General features: G+C 42.9%; 1 protein-coding gene across 3 annotated transcripts in view; it reads left to right on the top strand.

Annotated features, from left to right (window-relative positions):
- Positions 1-3,508: 3,508 nt before the first annotated feature.
- MAP3K5 (mitogen-activated protein kinase kinase kinase 5) overlaps positions 3,509-17,522 on the top strand; it is a 99,401-nt gene continuing 85,387 nt past the window's right edge. The window contains exon 1 of one of the 3 annotated variants that reach the window (XM_071549144.1): positions 3,509-4,375. In XM_071549144.1, the coding sequence (XP_071405245.1) occupies positions 3,976-4,375 (400 nt within the window). In that variant the 5' untranslated portion in view covers positions 3,509-3,975. Of the gene's footprint in view, positions 4,376-5,340; positions 6,281-17,522 lie in introns of those variants that run through there. The other 2 variants (XM_071549143.1, XM_071549146.1) reach the window with 2 other exon arrangements.

Genomic DNA, 17,522 nt, shown 5'->3' with positions numbered 1-17,522 from the left:
CTTTTCCCCTGTCTTTTAGATATTGAAGCATTCTTTAGGCTTCAGGCCATCAAGATTTTCTCCTATGAGATGGCTCATACTGACTAATAGAAATATAAAGATGTTCCCAGCTGAAATTCCCATACCATCATAAAGCTGTTTGAGCTGAAGTTTTAAGAAAAGCATGAAGGTTTATTATGAGATTGCAAAACTGGCAGCAGTGAAAATAAACAAAACATAAACAAAGGGGTTTGCAGGAATGAATGAAAGGGAAAAGACTCCCTTCATATGGGAAAAATAAGGGTTGTGGAGTTTGTAAGGAAGAGGCAGCTAGCACAGAGGCTTTCCTGGAAATCTAAAAGAACAAAACTAAGAGGAGGGAAAGGAAAAGACACTGAAGCCAGAAGAAGATTTAGACAAGATGATTTAGAAAGAAATGTGAGAGTTGTGGGGGAAAAGACTATGAAGCAAGAACAGCTTCACAAGAAAAGGGCTTCAAGGATGGTCCTGTCTGGTGAAATATCCATCCCTGATGACATATCGACATTGCTCAGTCAGGTTTTGCTGGCTGCCATCCATGTGCACCATGCCATAATTTGGTAGGCAGATTCCCCATGTTATTACTGTTCAATGATTAGCTGCATCCCTACACAATGACCACCAGCCTTTATCTTCCTGCTCCTTTGTACCTAAATACTGCTTTAAATGTTCATTGTAACTGGAAATTTAACTTTTCTGAAAGATTAGAAGCTGGCTATTGCCTTCTCCCTCTTGAACTTAAAAGATACTTCTCATTGTTTACAGTGATATACTTAGTCTAACTTTTCAGGACATTTTTAGAAACAAGGGGTTTTTATTTGTGTAATTGTTTTTACCGCTTGTGAGAGTACTGGCCTAAAGCTTACCAAAATTTCATTAACTTGTGTACTTTCAATATCTCATTCAGATTTTTGTATCTACAGATTTCTTTAAATTATTTTTCTTACACCCATAATTAAAGCATGCTGGATTCCTGCAAACTTCTTTTTTCTGCTTATCAGTGAAGAGCTGAAAGTGTGTCTCCATTCCTATATACTAGCCTGTAGTTAAATAAGAGGGCCTTAAAATAGGAATGAAATTTAAAATCCATTTTGAAACCACTATCTGTAGTGGTGTATTTCAAGCCATTCTATCATTTCCATTCACGTTACCATAAACAAAATTCAAAATGCAAGTTAGTCTAAAATAATGGTTGTAATAAATGAAAAATATAATTTGGACAGAGTTACATTAAATGCACATACATTTTAAATTTATTCTCTCTATAAATAAGGATACATTTGAACTACCTTTTTTGGTCTCGGATCTTGTTTACATTAGTTGGAGCAGGTAAATCAAGACTGTGGCATCTGTCATGTGCTGTTTGTCAGTCATCAAAAATTGCATTTATATTTGCAATTAATAAAGTTGAAAAACTCTTGTATGTTTATGGTTAAAACTAGGGGCCAATGATTTCCACCTATAGAAATATGTAACGAAGAGAGGGCTATTATTTCAAAAACTCTACAGCTAACTGCTTGTTACATGTTTTTGTCTGGTTTATCTCTGAGGAAAACAGCTGGAGCAGGATGGCTCTGAATCTTGATTATATGCAAACCAGCTGGTGCTAAAGATGTTAATTCTACAGCCCTTGAGAAACAAGCAAACAGGGTAAGAGTACTTCAGAGAGCTAACAGAGTAAAAGATATGTTTTCACTTTATAAAAGCATCAGCAATTTGTATTTGTTATTCAACAGCATTTTGATTTTTTTTCCCCAGTTTGGCATCCAATCTCGCTCCCAGCCAAATAAGTAGAAAAACGAACCTGGATTTGGATTAGACATGGTGGTAATAATGAAGCAAGCCTCACAAGTCAGTAATGCTAAGTGGAATAGCATACTTCTTCCGTCTCCCTTCAGTCCATGACTTCCTTCTGCATTTGACAAACATGGGCTGTTCTCAAGAACAACAGAGACATATTGTTCTTGCTTCCTGTAAAGTGATGTAAGTGCCATGCTTAATGGATTAACACCAATTCTACGTTTTGTGGAAAACGCCATAATTTAGAAAAACACTTTGCCATTCAGATTGCAGCGAGAAACAATAACCTACTGTTTCTGGCAAATGAGCAAATATTAACTTTTCCCTGTAAATTAGTCTTTAGTTTGCTCGTCATCTTCCTGCCCCATTTACCCATTTCTTATCAGCAGAAGTAAATGCCAGGCATATCTTGTCAAAAAAAGGGACTACTCAAGGCAAAACCAAACAGAGATTCTGAAGATACTGCAGGGACTAATTTTTCTAATTAGAATTGATCCTCTGTCTACAGATATAATGAACAATATGATACAGGAGAAGGCTTTGTGCCAACAAGTTGATTAGTCTTAACAAGATCAATTTGAACTGGATGTGACCTATTGATAAAACTAAAAATATGTAAGTACTATTTTTCTTTTTCTCTTGTACCTGTTTAATAGAAGCCCCTAAAAAGGCATTTAATAAATCACCCACCTTCACAGTCTTTCTATTCCAAAACAGACTGAAGAAGTCTCAGTATCATACCCTTTTTGAATGCCCCAGGGATTCACTCTTAGCCTGCAAATAATCTGAAATTTGGGGGTGTTTTCTCTTCATGTGATGTATTATTTCATATGTCAAAGGATCTTTTCCTCAACCAGGTGCCCTACCATACAAAGTCAGTATAGCTTGTGGCTATATGCTAGATATTCTTACTAGCTTCCTTTTCTGTGAAATAATATTTTTGGTAATTGCCAAGCTTTCCAATGTTCTTGACTGGTAAATTGAAGGTGAATGCGAGAGACCTACATATTTAATCAACATACAGGGATAGTTTTACAGTTTCCAGGCTCAGCACCGATCCTGCTGAAAACAGCCATCAACCTTTCAGTGAACTTGAAGCCACGTGGGAACAGCGAGAGAGAGATTAATAGTAGAAGGCAAGGGGTAATGATTACTAAATCATGACACTACTCTCAACTCAGGGCAAACACCCAAAGCGTTTACTCCTGACGATGTAGTTAGAAAACGTGTGTCATCAAAAACAAACAGGAAAAGCAGTAAGTGAAACAAAACCTTTCAGCAGGACCAGGACCTGGCTTCGTGCAAACTCCGGCTCTTTGAGGTGAACCCAAAACACCTCTGAGGACTCCAGTGCGAGTCAGGGCAAGTATCAGGGGCAAGGAGGCGCTGACCCCACAGGTTTGAAGCATAACCGTGGGCTCGTATCAGGGGAAGGACATTAACAAACAAAGCTCCACGGAAGCGACAGGGAAGGGGCAGCCGGTTCCGCCGTCCTCTCCCGGGGCACCCCGGGGAACGGGGGCGGCTGGGCCGGAACTTCCCGAGGGGAGCGGCGCCCTTCCCGGCTGAAAAGCGAGCTGAGGACACGACGTAGCTTCCCCGCCCCAGGAGCTGCCACTCGGGACGCGTCCGGAACGCTGAGGTGGGAGCGGAAAACGGTTATTTCTGGGCGGAGGCGGGGCCGGAGGAGGTGCCGGCGCTGGGGCCGCCCCAGCCCGCGCTGCCAGTGGCTCTGCAGCTGTCGCTCGGCTAAAGCCGGGGCGCCCGAGAGCGATCCCACAAGTGGTTTCTCCTGCGGCCAAGGAATTTTTCCCGTGGAGTGAAGAGGCCGGGGAAGAGCGAGGTGCCGGGGCAGCAGGAGTAGGAGGCCAGGCTGCCGGTGTCGGCGCGCCGGGTGGTCCCTGCAGGTGCGGGGGAGAAGGGAGCGGCGCGCCATGGTGCTGGCGGCAGGCACGGAGGGAGGCTGTGCTCGACTCCCCGTCTCCGGCAGCCTTCGCTAGCGCCCGAGTGGGAGCCCCTTGCTTCAGTGCGGCCGCCTGTCCCCTGCAGCAGCTCGGCGGGACCGCTCCGGGGCGGGCGGCGCGGTATGGCATCCGCCTAACCCCGGCCAGCGCAGCGCAGCGCAGCACAGCCCGGCGCTGCTCCGCTGCCGCCGGCATGAGCGACAGCAGCGAGGGGATTGTCAGCCTGCCGGTGCCCGGCCCGCTCGGCGGCGGGACTCCCTGCGAGGAGGTGCTCGGCCGAAGAGCGCCCGGGGCCGACGCCCGCAGCCTCCTGCCCGACTTGGCCGCGCCGCCGCCCGCCGCTCTCTGGGCCGAGGACGGCGCCGCCGCCGCCTGCCCCAGCACCGCGCCGCGGGGCAAGGGTGGCGGCCGCCCCACCGCGGTCACCTACGTGATCAACGAGGCGAGCCAGGGGCCGCTGCTGGCGGCGGAGAGCGGCGCCCTGCAGAGCCTGCGGGAGGCGTGCGAGGCGGTGGGCGCCGCGCTGGAGACCCTGCACTTCGGCAAGCTGGACTTCGGCGAGACGGCGGTGCTGGACCGCTTCTACAACGCAGGTGAGAGAGCGACCGCCCGCCCGCCCCGCCGGGGCTGAGCGTCGCACCGCGGGACCCGCTCGGCCCCTGCTTACCGCCCGCCCCGGCCCGGGCGCATCGGGCACCCCGCCCCTGGTGCCCACCCCGCCCCTGGTGCCCACCCCGCCCCTGGTGCCCACCCCGCCCCTGGTGCCCACCCCGCCCGGCACCGCGCCCCTGGTGCCCACCGCTCCGGGTACCGAGCCCCGCCGTGCCCCCGCCGCCCCGGGCGCCGTGACAGCCCGCGGGAGCCGCGGCGGGTCCCCGTGGGGAGGCAGAGCCGCGCCAGAGCCCCCGCGCTGGTGTGCTTGGAGAAGAAACTGTGTCGGCAAGAGTGCTGTGAATCAGTGCTCGTGATTGCTGCCAGCGGGTTAAACATGACCTGGCTGTTTCCTCCCGTTCCCTCAACAAGTGCAGGGATGCAAATTTCCACTAATACGATGAGTTCTGGCTGAAACAGGCAGGATCTGCGAGGCCAAGGGAGCTTTGAAAAGCAGATTTTAGCGCCAGACGAGTAGCTGGACAATTTCTTGGTGCTGACACACCAAGGATGCGCCATGTGTTTGTGCTTGGAAGTTTGAACTTTTGTTATTGGTCTCCTGGAATATTTATGATGGATGCTCCTGAACAAAGAGCTGTGCACACTGATCTACTTAGTTGGCAGGAACACTCAGTGCTGCATCCCCTTGCCCCAGTTTGCCGTTTCACGGCAATAAAAGTATAACGCCTTCATTTGAAGGTGTGTTACCTTGTGGTTCTGTCTTATGGTGTACTTGGCTCCATTTGTAAAAATAACAACATAAATATTCCCCTATCTTTTTTATTTTATTGACAGATAGATGGTATGAACATAGAACAAACCCCCCCCCCCCCCCCCCCCGCTTGATAGATTTGTGAGGACTTCATGTAAGTAAAATTCCGGTGCTGAATTAATGTCTTTTTGCCTCAAAAAAACGAGAAATTGACCTGACCTGCAATTTTAAGCTCATTCTGTGAGGTGATTTTGGTGCGTGTGAAATACACGCTTAATCAGGAATTAGAATTGTTGACATTTTTTGTGTTTTTGCCATCTGCCGCCTGTGAGGAGGATCTACCCTTTTCCTGCCTAGTTCTAAGGAGAAGGAGATGATAAAGTGAGAATTTCGTCCTTGAAGAAAAACAGACTTTGCATAAACTACAGTTATTTTGAGTCTCTCCTATTGGTTGGACTGCCTAGGGATGGGAGAGCTGTTAGGGGGGAAACTAGAGGGAAAAAAAGAGAGAGAAGAATTTTGAAGCAAGAGAAGAAGCAGCAGCCGAAGTTGATAGCTTCTTCCCTGGCGGAGGAGGAAAAGGCTTCAGTACCTCCCCCTCCACCCAGGCAGACATCTCCGGAGGGCTGGTTTGCTACGCCGGGGAACCTGTTACTTCAGTGAGTTGCTAGTGGGTCGGTAAGACAGTGCCAGCTGCTCTCTTGGTGAGTGGGGGGATGTTGGCACACCTGAGTTTATTGCTTTTTTGAAGGTTTTTTCCTTCCTTTTGCTTTCCCCTCCTTTTCCACCATGAAACTCCTGTCATTTTAACAATCTCTGGTGTAAAAAAAACCCATTTGTTAATCTTTTCACAGAGTCTGTCTCACTTTCTGGCATCTTTTCGAACTCACCCTAAAACACGCTGAGAATAAGCGTTTAGAAGATTTTCTCATATATTGTGGTTTCCTTCTCTTTGGGAGGGGTGCAGAGAAAGAAAAATAAAAGTGAAGAACGACCAGAACAAACGAGAACCTCTTGGCAGTGCTGTAACCAGTTCCCACCAAAGACTCTTCGGCACCGGCATGAATATACCTGTTGCATTTTTGAAACCGCACGCTTTGCCTCAGGGACTGCTGCTTTCAGTGAGTTCAGCGAGGTGGGTGACTGAAGCACGCAGTCACAGCTTATTCCTTCTGCCTCCTGCAGAGCTGTGTCCTTAGAGGTAACAATTCTCACAAGTCAGAGGAGCTGTCCTCACAGGTGGAGATAGGAAAGCCACAGAGTTTCATTGTGGATCCTATATTCTCTGCATTCAACTTGGAGAGATTTCAAGCACCCTGACCCTCTTCATTCCAGGGCAGGTGAAATCTGAGAGTCTCTTTTTGGTTCTGTTGTGAAAGCTGTCTCATAGTGAGGCTCACAAAGTTGAATTATCCGTGATGTTTTTGTGCCTCTTACATGGGTTAATTTTTAGACTCTGAGCTATGTGATAGGCAGGGTCTTGGTGGTTCACAGAGGCTTTTCTTGTAATGGGAGATTTGACTTGAAGTGGGCCCCTTTTAATTCTGGCAGTAGGCGTCTGGAATATAGTGCTACATAACTGCACGGTTATGTAATATAATTTGCTTATTTCAATGGCTTTTCAGCAAAATGTGAAAATACTACTTTTACTTTTGTATTGTTTGGCTGGGGGAACTTAGTGGAAGTGTTGCAAACCAGAAAAAATACTTTGCTGTTCTGCCTTAGTTTCAAAGTCCATAAACATGTAAAGAACTAGGAGAGTTGATCACATCCAGCTCCTGGACTGAAGAGAGGTGGATGTAGAAGTTTGTGTCTGTACTGCGTGAGCTGACCGGTCATAAACCCAATGCAATCCCAAAACTGCATTATGCCGCTGATCCGAGGTTTAGAGGAATCTGAATTTTCATAGTATTTCTTTATCGCTGTTGCACTTTCTACACTCTCTCTATTTTTAAGAATTAGTTGTTCTTCAGAAATTTTAAAATAGTGAAAAATGTGTCTCAGGTTAGGAACAGCATTAGAGAGGATTAAAGCCAGGTAGCAGAAGAATGCAAATGAGGACCAATGGAGGGAACAAAACCAAAATGGTCATGGAGGGTGTAACTATTGCATAGATAGTTTTTTTCTTCTGACTGCTTTACTAGGGTGTGGGACAGGGCATTTGTAGGTGACCTAAACTTCTCTATTATCCTTCTGGTCCTTTCATGCATTGTGCTTTCAGTGATCAAAAGTGTCGATAATGATACCGTAGAGAATGTCTGCACACTACATTATTAAAAAAAATAGAGTGTATGAAAATAACACAGCTTGACTGAACGTCAAGTAAGAATTTAGCAGTGAAAGTGCTTTCTAGTTAAGTGATCCTATTCAAGGTATCAAGTCTTCCTGGGCTCATTGTAATGTCCAGCTAAGTTACAAGAGTAAGGAATAATGTGATTTCATGAAGGTTTGGAAAATCAAGCTTATTAACTGTGTTTGAATGAAATAAAATATTAAACCTCTTAACTTTGATAATGCATGTAAATCAAATATGATGTGGGGGAGGGAGAGAGCAAAGCTACAGTACAACATACCTGTTCATCATTAAGGCTTCCGTTTTTAATGTCTTATTTTTGCTTTGTGTAACATAGTCTGGACCCTTGGTGTTTCTGATGGAGATTTGCTTCATGCCTTTCACTGCTTCAAAGAGAACCTCAAGGACTATTAAGTAAAATATCTGCGATTAAAATACTCATCATCCACTCTAAATGTAGATTATCCCAGATTGAGTCAACTATGGCCCTTAAATGCTGAGACATAATTAGCAGTGCATCTTACTGAGTAGGTGTCAGCTATGTATAATTGAACCATTCAAGCACCAAATATTAATAATGAGCCTGTTCTGCTGTTTCAGATTGCATGGCTTAAATTCCACTTGATTTCAGCAAAAAATTTAAAAATTGTTGCTTGAGAAGCAAGTGTCAAATAAGCCCTGGAAACTGTTGAAGTGTTTGACAAAACCAAAGATTTCAATATTTATCACTTTTTCCTCCACTTAAAGAGATATTAAGGTTAGGAGAGGAAAATGTAGTTAGATTTCTTGTAAAACTTGATGTTTTCTTGTAAAACTTGGGTTTGATCAGCTCTCTTAAGGGCTCTTTTCCTTCATAAAGAGGATAGCTAGAGTTTTGGGTTTTTCTTTTTTTTCCCTCTTCAATTATTTTAAGCTGCTGCAGATGAATTGCAGGTATTTCTTAAGTTCAACTTAATTTCTAAACACTTCAGGAATATTTTAGGAGTTGGGCAATTAGACATGCCAAAATGTGGCAGAGACACCATTCTACAGTGCAGTAGATAATCATGGTGTTTTAAAAGTTTCTGTAGCCATTGATATTTACAAGTATATGGTATTTTCTCTACATTTTCTCAGATTGCATAATCTGTTGATTTTTCTTTAATTGTTTTGTGTCTTTTGTAAACAGGCATAAGTGAGTGTAGAGTACTTAGAGTTTGTTTGGGTTAGGTAAGCATTCTTTTTTTTTTTCTCCTCCCTATCTTTTTTAGGCAGTTGAAATTGGAATGCTTGTCTTCCTATGCAGATCTTTACATGGTCACTTTGTATTACACAAATGCACCAAGGACTGGCTGAACAGAGCGTTTGAGAAGAATAAAATAGGCAAAAGTACTGTAAGAGGAAAAGAGTCATGAGTCAGTAATCTGGCTCAGCTCCTCATGGTAGGGAAGTGCCCTAAGTCAAGGCAATTTCTTTACACATGCTTTTAGAATTAGGCAGGGGTTTATATGTTTTATATGGTAATTTGTTGGAAGCAAAAAATTGAGCATTCTGACTCCTATGTGCAATCTCAGAGGGACTGGTGGAGGATAAGAAAGTTCATCCAGGGAGTGACTGAGGGGGGATATGGGTTTTCTAATCTATGCAGTTGCTTGTTCTAGGTTGGTTTTCAAGCTGAACAGCTTGACTGATATGTTTGTCATACAAAAGTGTCCTTCTAACTTTAATGCTGTCTTATAGTGGGAAAGTTCCATTTTGTAAGCTTCTTATGCTTAAGCTTCATGTATCAATGGCCCTTGTGATAATATTTTTACTAGGACTGTTGTGTGGGGCTGTTGAGGTAATTCCCTGGGAAAGCAATGATTGACTAAAATAGAGTTTATCTCAAATAAGATGTAATAAAATAAGTTCAATGTCTTTGTTCCTGGAATTCAGCATCATTGCTTTTAGAATTCATGCAGGTTTTGGCTAGAAATTGTCAGTGTTGACTTACTGGGTTTAGGAACGCATTATGTTGCAATGTGCTTGGGGAGATTTGTATTATACAAAATGACAAAAAAATTCAGAGAATCAGTACAGTCACAGGTGTGAAAGTGACCATTGCTTCAAAGATGTTCTACACCTAAGTTTTTTTCTGCAGATTCTACAGAACACTTGTGGATTCTCCATTTATAAGCATTTGCAGGCACACAGAAATGTAAAGCAGTACCAGGGCTCAGCTACATTCTTGCGTCTTGTTCCTATTTTTCCTCTAGATATGCTATGTTCTTGATTCTAGAAGTTGACTTAAATATTTTCTGTGGTAAAAAACGTGTGTCCTACTGTATTAGCTGTTTGTATGAGAAAAAAATCTCTACCAGAGAGAGAGTAATCGCAAGCTTTATTCTATTCCACATTGTCTCAGACAACTAGGTGTTTTTCACCACTTTTTTCTCTGTGCCTCCTGATTATTATTTTTAAATTTCACTGACAGAGTTTTTTCAGACACTTGCAATGCTGCACATGCTTTCTGTGATTATGCAGCACTTACGTTTGTCACTTAGGATACTTTTTTTGATACCCCCCCCTCCCACCATTACTCAGGTGCTGCTGTATCCCCACTACTGTTTCTGTAGCATCCTGACTGGAGAATCCAGTCTGGTGTGCAGAATAGAGTTGATGTCTGTCTTGAGAGTATGACTATAATCATGTCAGGCATGGAAGGTGTTACGAATACAGAATCTCTGTGTCTTAATGCATGGCACATATTGTAATGTTTGAATGGAGTGGGTTATAAAGTTCCCTTTGACTCCAAATATTGATTCCAGACTCTTTTAGAAGGCAGCGTCAGAAACCTAAACCAAATGCATGGCAGATCTTCCAGACAAAATAGTATTTAATACTGAAGCATCTGAAAATAAAAATCCATAATTGTGATATAAATTTCTTTTTTGTGTTCATCGTGCTAGTGGAGAAGCACTGAATTTATGAAGAAATTGTATGATTTGAAACAACATCGTCACAGGTAGTCCATTGCTGGACCAGCTATAAATTTTTATAACCAGATTCCAGTATTGACACTGTATTGCCTAACTTTGATTAGGCTACCTGTCAGTAGGTGATGGGAAAACCAGTATTCCATCAGTTTCTGTCTGAAGTAGGAGGAACATAGCAGATACACCAGCTCCATACATGACCTCCATATATGTGGGCTGTGAAACCTGAGTTCTCTTTCAAGCTTTGTCACCAGCCTGTCATAGCACTTTGTAGCTTTGCTGTGCAGCAAGAGCTTCCTCGGGCCTCTCCCCCAGCTGACAGGCTTACGTAGCATCTAACATGGGTGCCCTGGGCACAGAGGCCTTGATACTAGTGTAAATTTCCAGCCATGTCTGAAATGTAAATTGTATTATGGGTATCCTCTTGCAGTGTTTATTTACCAAATCCTCCAGTGATACCAGTGAGACACCTGGCTAGACAGTCTGCATCCAGGCTTTTGAAACTCTGTTTTCTCTGTTAAGTGCATCAGGGCGATAGAGCTACTTTTCAAATACTGCGTAGTAATGCAGGTGATGAAATTAATAGGTTCTCTTAAAATACAGTAAAAACTTGTGAGGCATCTGTATGAACAGACAAGTGTATTCCCCACTGGAGAAAATGCTGAATGGACCTAGATGAATGCTTTCTGAGTAATGCAGAAGAAAGCCTGTGGCTGATATTTCTGCAGTGTGCATTTCTGTAGCTCTGAACAGGATGTGTCATAAAGAAATAGCTTCTGGATTTGCTGCAGTCATGATAATAGTTTGACTTCTCTTTTTAGCAGCTTTCTCAAGTAAAGAAGCACAATACAAAAAGCTGTAATTGGGGCAAAGGACAGTACAGTGAAACAAATTGTATTAAAGCCCTAAGGTTCAAGTGAAAAGTAGAAAAGGCCTTATATACACCATTTAACATCTTTATCCTTAGTAAATTCCCCTCTCTGTTATGATCTTAAATAAAATGAAGTTAAGCAAGTAAAAGTTTCAGTTTTATGGCAGTTCATTTTTTTTGTCTCAGTGAAGTAAAACTGAGTTTTAAGTTTATTTTATCGTGCTGATAATTTAAAACTTGTTCCTCTTTTTCCTCAGTGGTTTTGGATCACTGTCCATTTGCATATATAGGTAATGTGCAAGTTGTAATTTTAAGTTAAACCCAGGGGAACTGAAAACACCTCAGTGGCTTTACGATGACAGGGATTTTGTAATAAAATGGTAGTTATTGCTGGTGCTCACATCTTTCTTTGTGGCCTCCCTGCTTTAGATTTTATCCAAACATCCACTGTCCACTCTAGTCTCCTACTGCTTCTTCTGTGTGGCTTCTCTGAGGGGTTATATTCCACAATATACTCTTAGAAGTACAGCATTTGTTAGAAACATATGTAGAAGTCAGTGAACTCGTCTCATGCAGCAGAACGTGTGTGTGACATGACAAGGAATCTGTTTTGACAATTGGGGAGTTTTTTGGTAATTGCTGATGGATAGATTTCTATAAGAAGGTTGTAATTGTTTGTATTCCTGGAGAACATGAGCCTCATGCTGAGCTTGACACAGCAGCACAGCCTGCTTTTTTGTTTATACTACTGTTTTCCTCTGAGATCAAACTTATGCCTTGACCAATGCAGAAATAATATTTCAGTTATGAAGAGCTGCTGGTCAACTACTAACAAAGGCATGCCAGAGCTAAATTCTCTTCCAGCTAATTTATGCCTTTATTCATAACCGTTGGGAAAAGTTCAGATGCAGCATGGGGCTTAAAGATTTCCCATAGACTGAATCATTTGAAGGAATCAGTTCTCTTGCAAATCCCACAAGAAACTGTTTTGATTTAAGAGGTAGATACCCTTGCAAAAATTTGCCTCTGCGTTTCTCCCTTACTATAATAAAGTAAATGAGTTGCTCTGGGACTTGCATGCTGATGGTGTCTGTGGGTGTCTCTTGCAGAGTGTGCTCTGGGTGAGTAAGCAGTTGGTGCTGTCAGTGTTGAAGATGGTTTTTCAGTGATGTCACCCCCAGTTCTTGCGCAGAGTTTTATCTTGATTTCCTTCCCCTTCACATTATACCTGTCTGGTATAACTATAGTATAATGTTGCCTACAGCACCGTGCCGTGGATTTATGTGCTTCCAGTGGAAGTCTGTTCTGCAGTGTGCATGAGTGCCCAAGTCACTCATCTGACTGTAGTATAGGAAGCCCTGGGTGTGAACAGGGAAGAATCAGTGTTACACCAAGAGTAAAGGAACACTTGTACCACTGTAGGAATGAATTTATAGTTCAGAAGAGGGGCCTCTCCTGCTTGGGATAAATTTATTCAGTTATCTTGACACAGTAGCAAAGTGCTTAGTTTAAATCCACCATAAAGGCACACCCATAAGATTAAAACTCCCACTTCCGCTGCTCCACCTTTAGTATGATTTTTACAGCTATGCACGCTTCTAAAGCTTGATAATATTGTTTTTTCTCCACAAAAGAGTGTCTCCATGGGGCAACATGCTAGATGTATGCCATAATTTTGTATATTTTACTGGTTTATTTCTGCCTTTCAATGCAGTACGTAAGATAAGGTTTCTCAGCCTTCCTCCAGTAAGCCTAGGGGTCATTCAAATGAAAATGGATTGACTTTGACCTGAATGTGTGTGTGCTGACCACTGATTCTGCTTTCATGTACTTTCAATAACGTGGCATGATAGTGAAAGCTGGTTTTTTCCTGTGTGCTGCATCCTGTTTTCACTTGCTCCTTGCAGCTCTTGCCATCAGTGGAAGTGACATGTGGCATCTGTGGAGAGGGGCAGAAGCTACTTGCCTCCTGAACTTAACCTCATCTTCCAAATCACAGTTGGAAATGAGAAGTTTTTGCCAGGCTGTTGGTGTGAAGAACAGGGAATCCTTCCAGATCTCCTCAGGAATGTAATTTTGTCAGTTCTGAACATTGTCGTCATTCCTGGGTCAAGTGCAATTGCCAAAGGCTCAGTGACACTGTGCTGATCACTTCCACTAGAAAAGAAGTGGTTGGTACCTGTGTAAATAAACGGAATTCTTGTGTGTTTGTGTTCTCTGTTTCCCTGGGGTCAGTTTCAGTTTTTGTTTCTGCAGAGCTGAACTTCACTGGTACTTCATATAAAAATAAATACTCTTCATAAGATAGTTGGAGTCCTTTAATGTGTAGTCTCTTGTGATAGTTTTCAATGACCTTGCAAATTATGCAAATTGTTGTGCAGAAACGATTTTATTTTGCTTATGATCATGAAACTTCCCTGATTAATTCATTCAATATTTGTATGTTATTTACATTTCAAAACTGTGAAGACTCCACCTTCCACAGATATTTTTTATGATTGTATGTTAATTAGAAGAGGAACAGAACTTCTTAAAGATTTTTTTTTATTTTGAGACTGTGTATCTTAAAACCTTAGTCATTCTATTTTCTTTTTATTTCTGCTGGAATGTTTTATTCCTTTTATGTCTTTCAAGGGTTTTATTGATTTTTGGGAATTTTCCTGATCTGTTATTCAGGAGTAGCAGCTCTGTGTATAGTGAGTGTTGTACATGTGAAGCTAAAGCATGGCAGAGATTGCAGAGCAAGCCAGAAAAAAAGTAGCATTTCCAAAATGTCCTCCACAGTTATAGCATTGTTGTACAAAGCAGGATTTTTTTTAAAGGAGTGCTTGTAGAGGAAGGAAGGAGCATGTTCCTTAGTGCTGTGGCTCTAAAGGGAAGAGGGAAGAAAAGGTACTACCTTTGTTTTAGAAACAGCCTGATGCGGCCAATGCTGTTATCTTTAAAGAAGTGGTAGGATCTTGCAGCAATGCCCCATTTGGGTCTGTTCTTGAAGGATTAGGTTATTTTCTACACCTACATGAGGGTGAACAGATGTGGGTTTTCCCTCTTCTGCGTGCTGTCACAGGCTGAGGGCAGCATGTGGGTACCCTGACTTACTGCAGCCATGAAAGGCCACCTTCAGTGGCAAAATGTAAACTTCTCATGGCTGTGCTGAGTCCTCTTCTGTAGCTGGAGAGAAATCACTTTCTCAGCCCTTTGGCCTGGACTAGACTTGGAGAATGGTGGTGTATGCTGAGTTCTGGACAGGCTGCCTAGGCTGGAGCCTGTATGAGCAGCACTGTTCAGAGCTGAGACTGCATGATGCAACCCAGCCCAGCTGTGCTGGCAGCTCTTTGCTGGACCAGTCTCATCTCAGGGTGTGTGGCAGAATGCTCTGCTTTCAGATGAGAAGTGTCTGGGGCAGGACTTAGCAGCCACTCAGAGAGCTTGTATTGAAGCTTTACTCAAACATACTTATTTTTGAAGCTTAATAACATTAGAAGTTTGTGGAAGTCAGTAAGTGTGAAGTGGATTTAACTTACAATTTTTTATTTACCTTTTTAAATACATCAGCACATTTGGGTGTATTTCATAATTCTGAGGTAAATGGAGAAAGTTTCAAAACTATGTGTTCTAAAAGCATTCCACAAAAGAAGCAAGAAAATGAGGATTCTTGCCAGTAATTCTGTTACCAGAACCCATGATCTCCCTTTTCCAGCTGATGCAAGAAGGCCAAAATGCAATAAAAGTGCTAGGAAAATGAACTAAAGTAAAGCTTCTGCAGCAAGCCCCGCCAGATGGGTGTATAACTGGAAAACTTTCAGTCTGTTTTGTTGCTTAACTGCTTGTATTTTGGTCTGTTTTCTGCAGCGCTCCAGAAGTCTCTGCTTTGAATGATCAGTGTGTTGACAACCTGATACTTGTCTCTGTATCTTCTCTGTTCAAGTTCTCTATTAGGAGCTTTGAAAAATTTCCTGGTAGGCAGATCAAGACTTAGAGGATTTCAGTTGATATTGTGGCTGTTTGCAAACTGGCAGATGCCTGTCTTCAAGATATAGTTGAGTTCATAAGAATTTATATATTACTTACCCATTATGAATTGAAGCGGTTGATTCCCAGGCTGAGAGAGCTGGGATTGTTCAGCATGGAGAAGAGAAGGCTTCAGAGAGACCTCATTTTGGCCTTGCAGTACCTTACAGGGGCTTATGAAAAGGAGGGAGAGGGTCTTTTTATGTGTGCAGGTAGTGACAGGAAAAGGGGAATACTTTTGAACTCAAAAGTTAAAACTGGGAATGCCCCATCACTAGAAGTGTTCAAGGCCAGGTTGGATGGGCCCTGAGCAACCTGGTCTGGTGTGTGGCATCCCTGCCCATAGCAGTGGGGTTGGAACTAGATGATCTTTAATGTCCCTTCCAACACAAATCATTCTGTGATTCTATGATTTAGAGCTACTGCCGTAGTAATTTAAAGTTGTACTTGTGCAGTAGAAATCTCAGAGTTCTAGCACTGAAAGGTCTAGGTGACATGGCGTATTTTAAAATAATCTTTAATGCCAATAAATAAATACAAGTAAGGTGACACTTACTGCAATATCCATATCAATATCAGAAAAGAGAATTTTCCTCCTACTAAGAGTTTCCTACTGCCTCACTCTAGCTGCAGTACTAAGTAGGGTAAGATCATAAAATCCATTTTTCTATATACTTACTCTCCTTAAGCAGGACTGCTGAAAGAGTTGAGTGTTATATCCTTTGAGGTGCAGTCCCACAGAAGCTTAAGTGGATGAGAAACTGAACTAATGCAATTCTTCCTGCTGCTGCCTTCAGTGTTGGGAGAATTATGTGATGAGGTAGGTCAGGGAGCTGACCTGGTTGCTAACTCACCCCTCTGTTTCCTTGTGGTTAGCTTTCTGTTGAGTAAGTTCTCTGAGCTGAGCACATATTTCAGAGGAGAGACCAAAAGCAAGACTGCAGCAACCTGTGTTGAGATTGCCTAAGTGTGTGGTTTCATGTTATTCTTGATCCTGTCTCTCTGTGGATTGCCTTATATCCTTTCCTCTTCCGGGAAGGATGGCTAAGGAATGTATTCCATGTTGACTGTGTCAGCTGTTTGTGCTCTCAGCCTCGTGTTTTTCAGATACTTTCAGTTGACAGACGGGTTTAAAAACATTGTTTGAGTTTTGTCCTGTATTGGAATAAAAGCTTGAAGACTACTTATCAGCTGAAAGTTCAAAGATTCTGCCACTTGAATTAAAATTGTGACCACATCTTTTCTAGCAAATGAAAGTATTCATGGTCTGGCATCCCACCCGTAGGGTAATGGAGCACCCAAGATTTGTAAATGCTCACAATCAAAAAGAACAACAGAAGTCAGAGGGTCTGCAAAAGCTTACAAAGTTTTATTAGTAGATTATACACTTGCCATGGAAATTGGTATGTTAGTCCTTTGTCCCCTATTATAAGCACAAAATAGTGGGCTTTGGATAAAGGGGTGGAGTGAAGAGAGAGAGTGTGATGAGTTAAAGAGAGGGAAAGAGAAAGAAAGGGAGAAAGCAAGATCACTGGTCCAGGCTCCAGTGGTCAGTCCAGCTGATGGGGTGTCCAGGGTCATGGGGCACATGCACACCCAGGCTTTGTGGGGATAACTTTTTATAGGTAAATTTTCCCTTCCTTGGAGGTAAGTTTCTCACTTTTATGCAAATTAGTTATCATGCAGCATCCTTTATTTCTAGATCTTTCTGGAAATAGGTTGGAAGGTTTGGGTGTCTTTGGTAGTCTTGATCTCCCCCTACAGTCCATGTCTGCTTCTTGACCTCATTCCTGTGCTTGCACTGTACTGTGTTATGCTTATCTGTGGGAGCCAGAACAAGGACATTTGTCCAAGGAAAGTGCTGCCCTACCTCCATATGGTCCCCTTCTCCAGCCACATCCTGTTCTTTCTTACCACAGCTATCCGGCTATCAGTGTTTGATGCATACACATTAGCCCCCTTATCTTCTAGGCTTCTACACATGGATACCAGAATTCAGTGACCTGTGCTGTTAAGCTGTTATCACTTTTGGCATGCTTTTGGCCTGGGCCAGTGAGTCAGTTACATTCCCAGTGGCCAGTCTGAAGGGAGGAACCTGAGGCTAGGAGAATTTAAGAGTGATTCCAGGTCACTTGGTCTTCATGCAGAATTGGGACCCTGGGGCACGTCTAATCAGTCTGCATTGGTTTACTGGTTTCCTGGTTTTATGTGTAATGGGTGTGCTTCTTTGAAGCTTGTGTTCACAGTT

The sequence above is a fragment of the Pithys albifrons genome, chromosome 2, assembly GCF_047495875.1.
Source record: "Pithys albifrons albifrons isolate INPA30051 chromosome 2, PitAlb_v1, whole genome shotgun sequence".
NCBI lineage: Eukaryota > Metazoa > Chordata > Aves > Passeriformes > Thamnophilidae > Pithys > Pithys albifrons.
The sequence above is the reverse complement of the archived record's forward strand: the minus strand, read 5'-3'. Positions and strand labels throughout refer to the sequence as shown.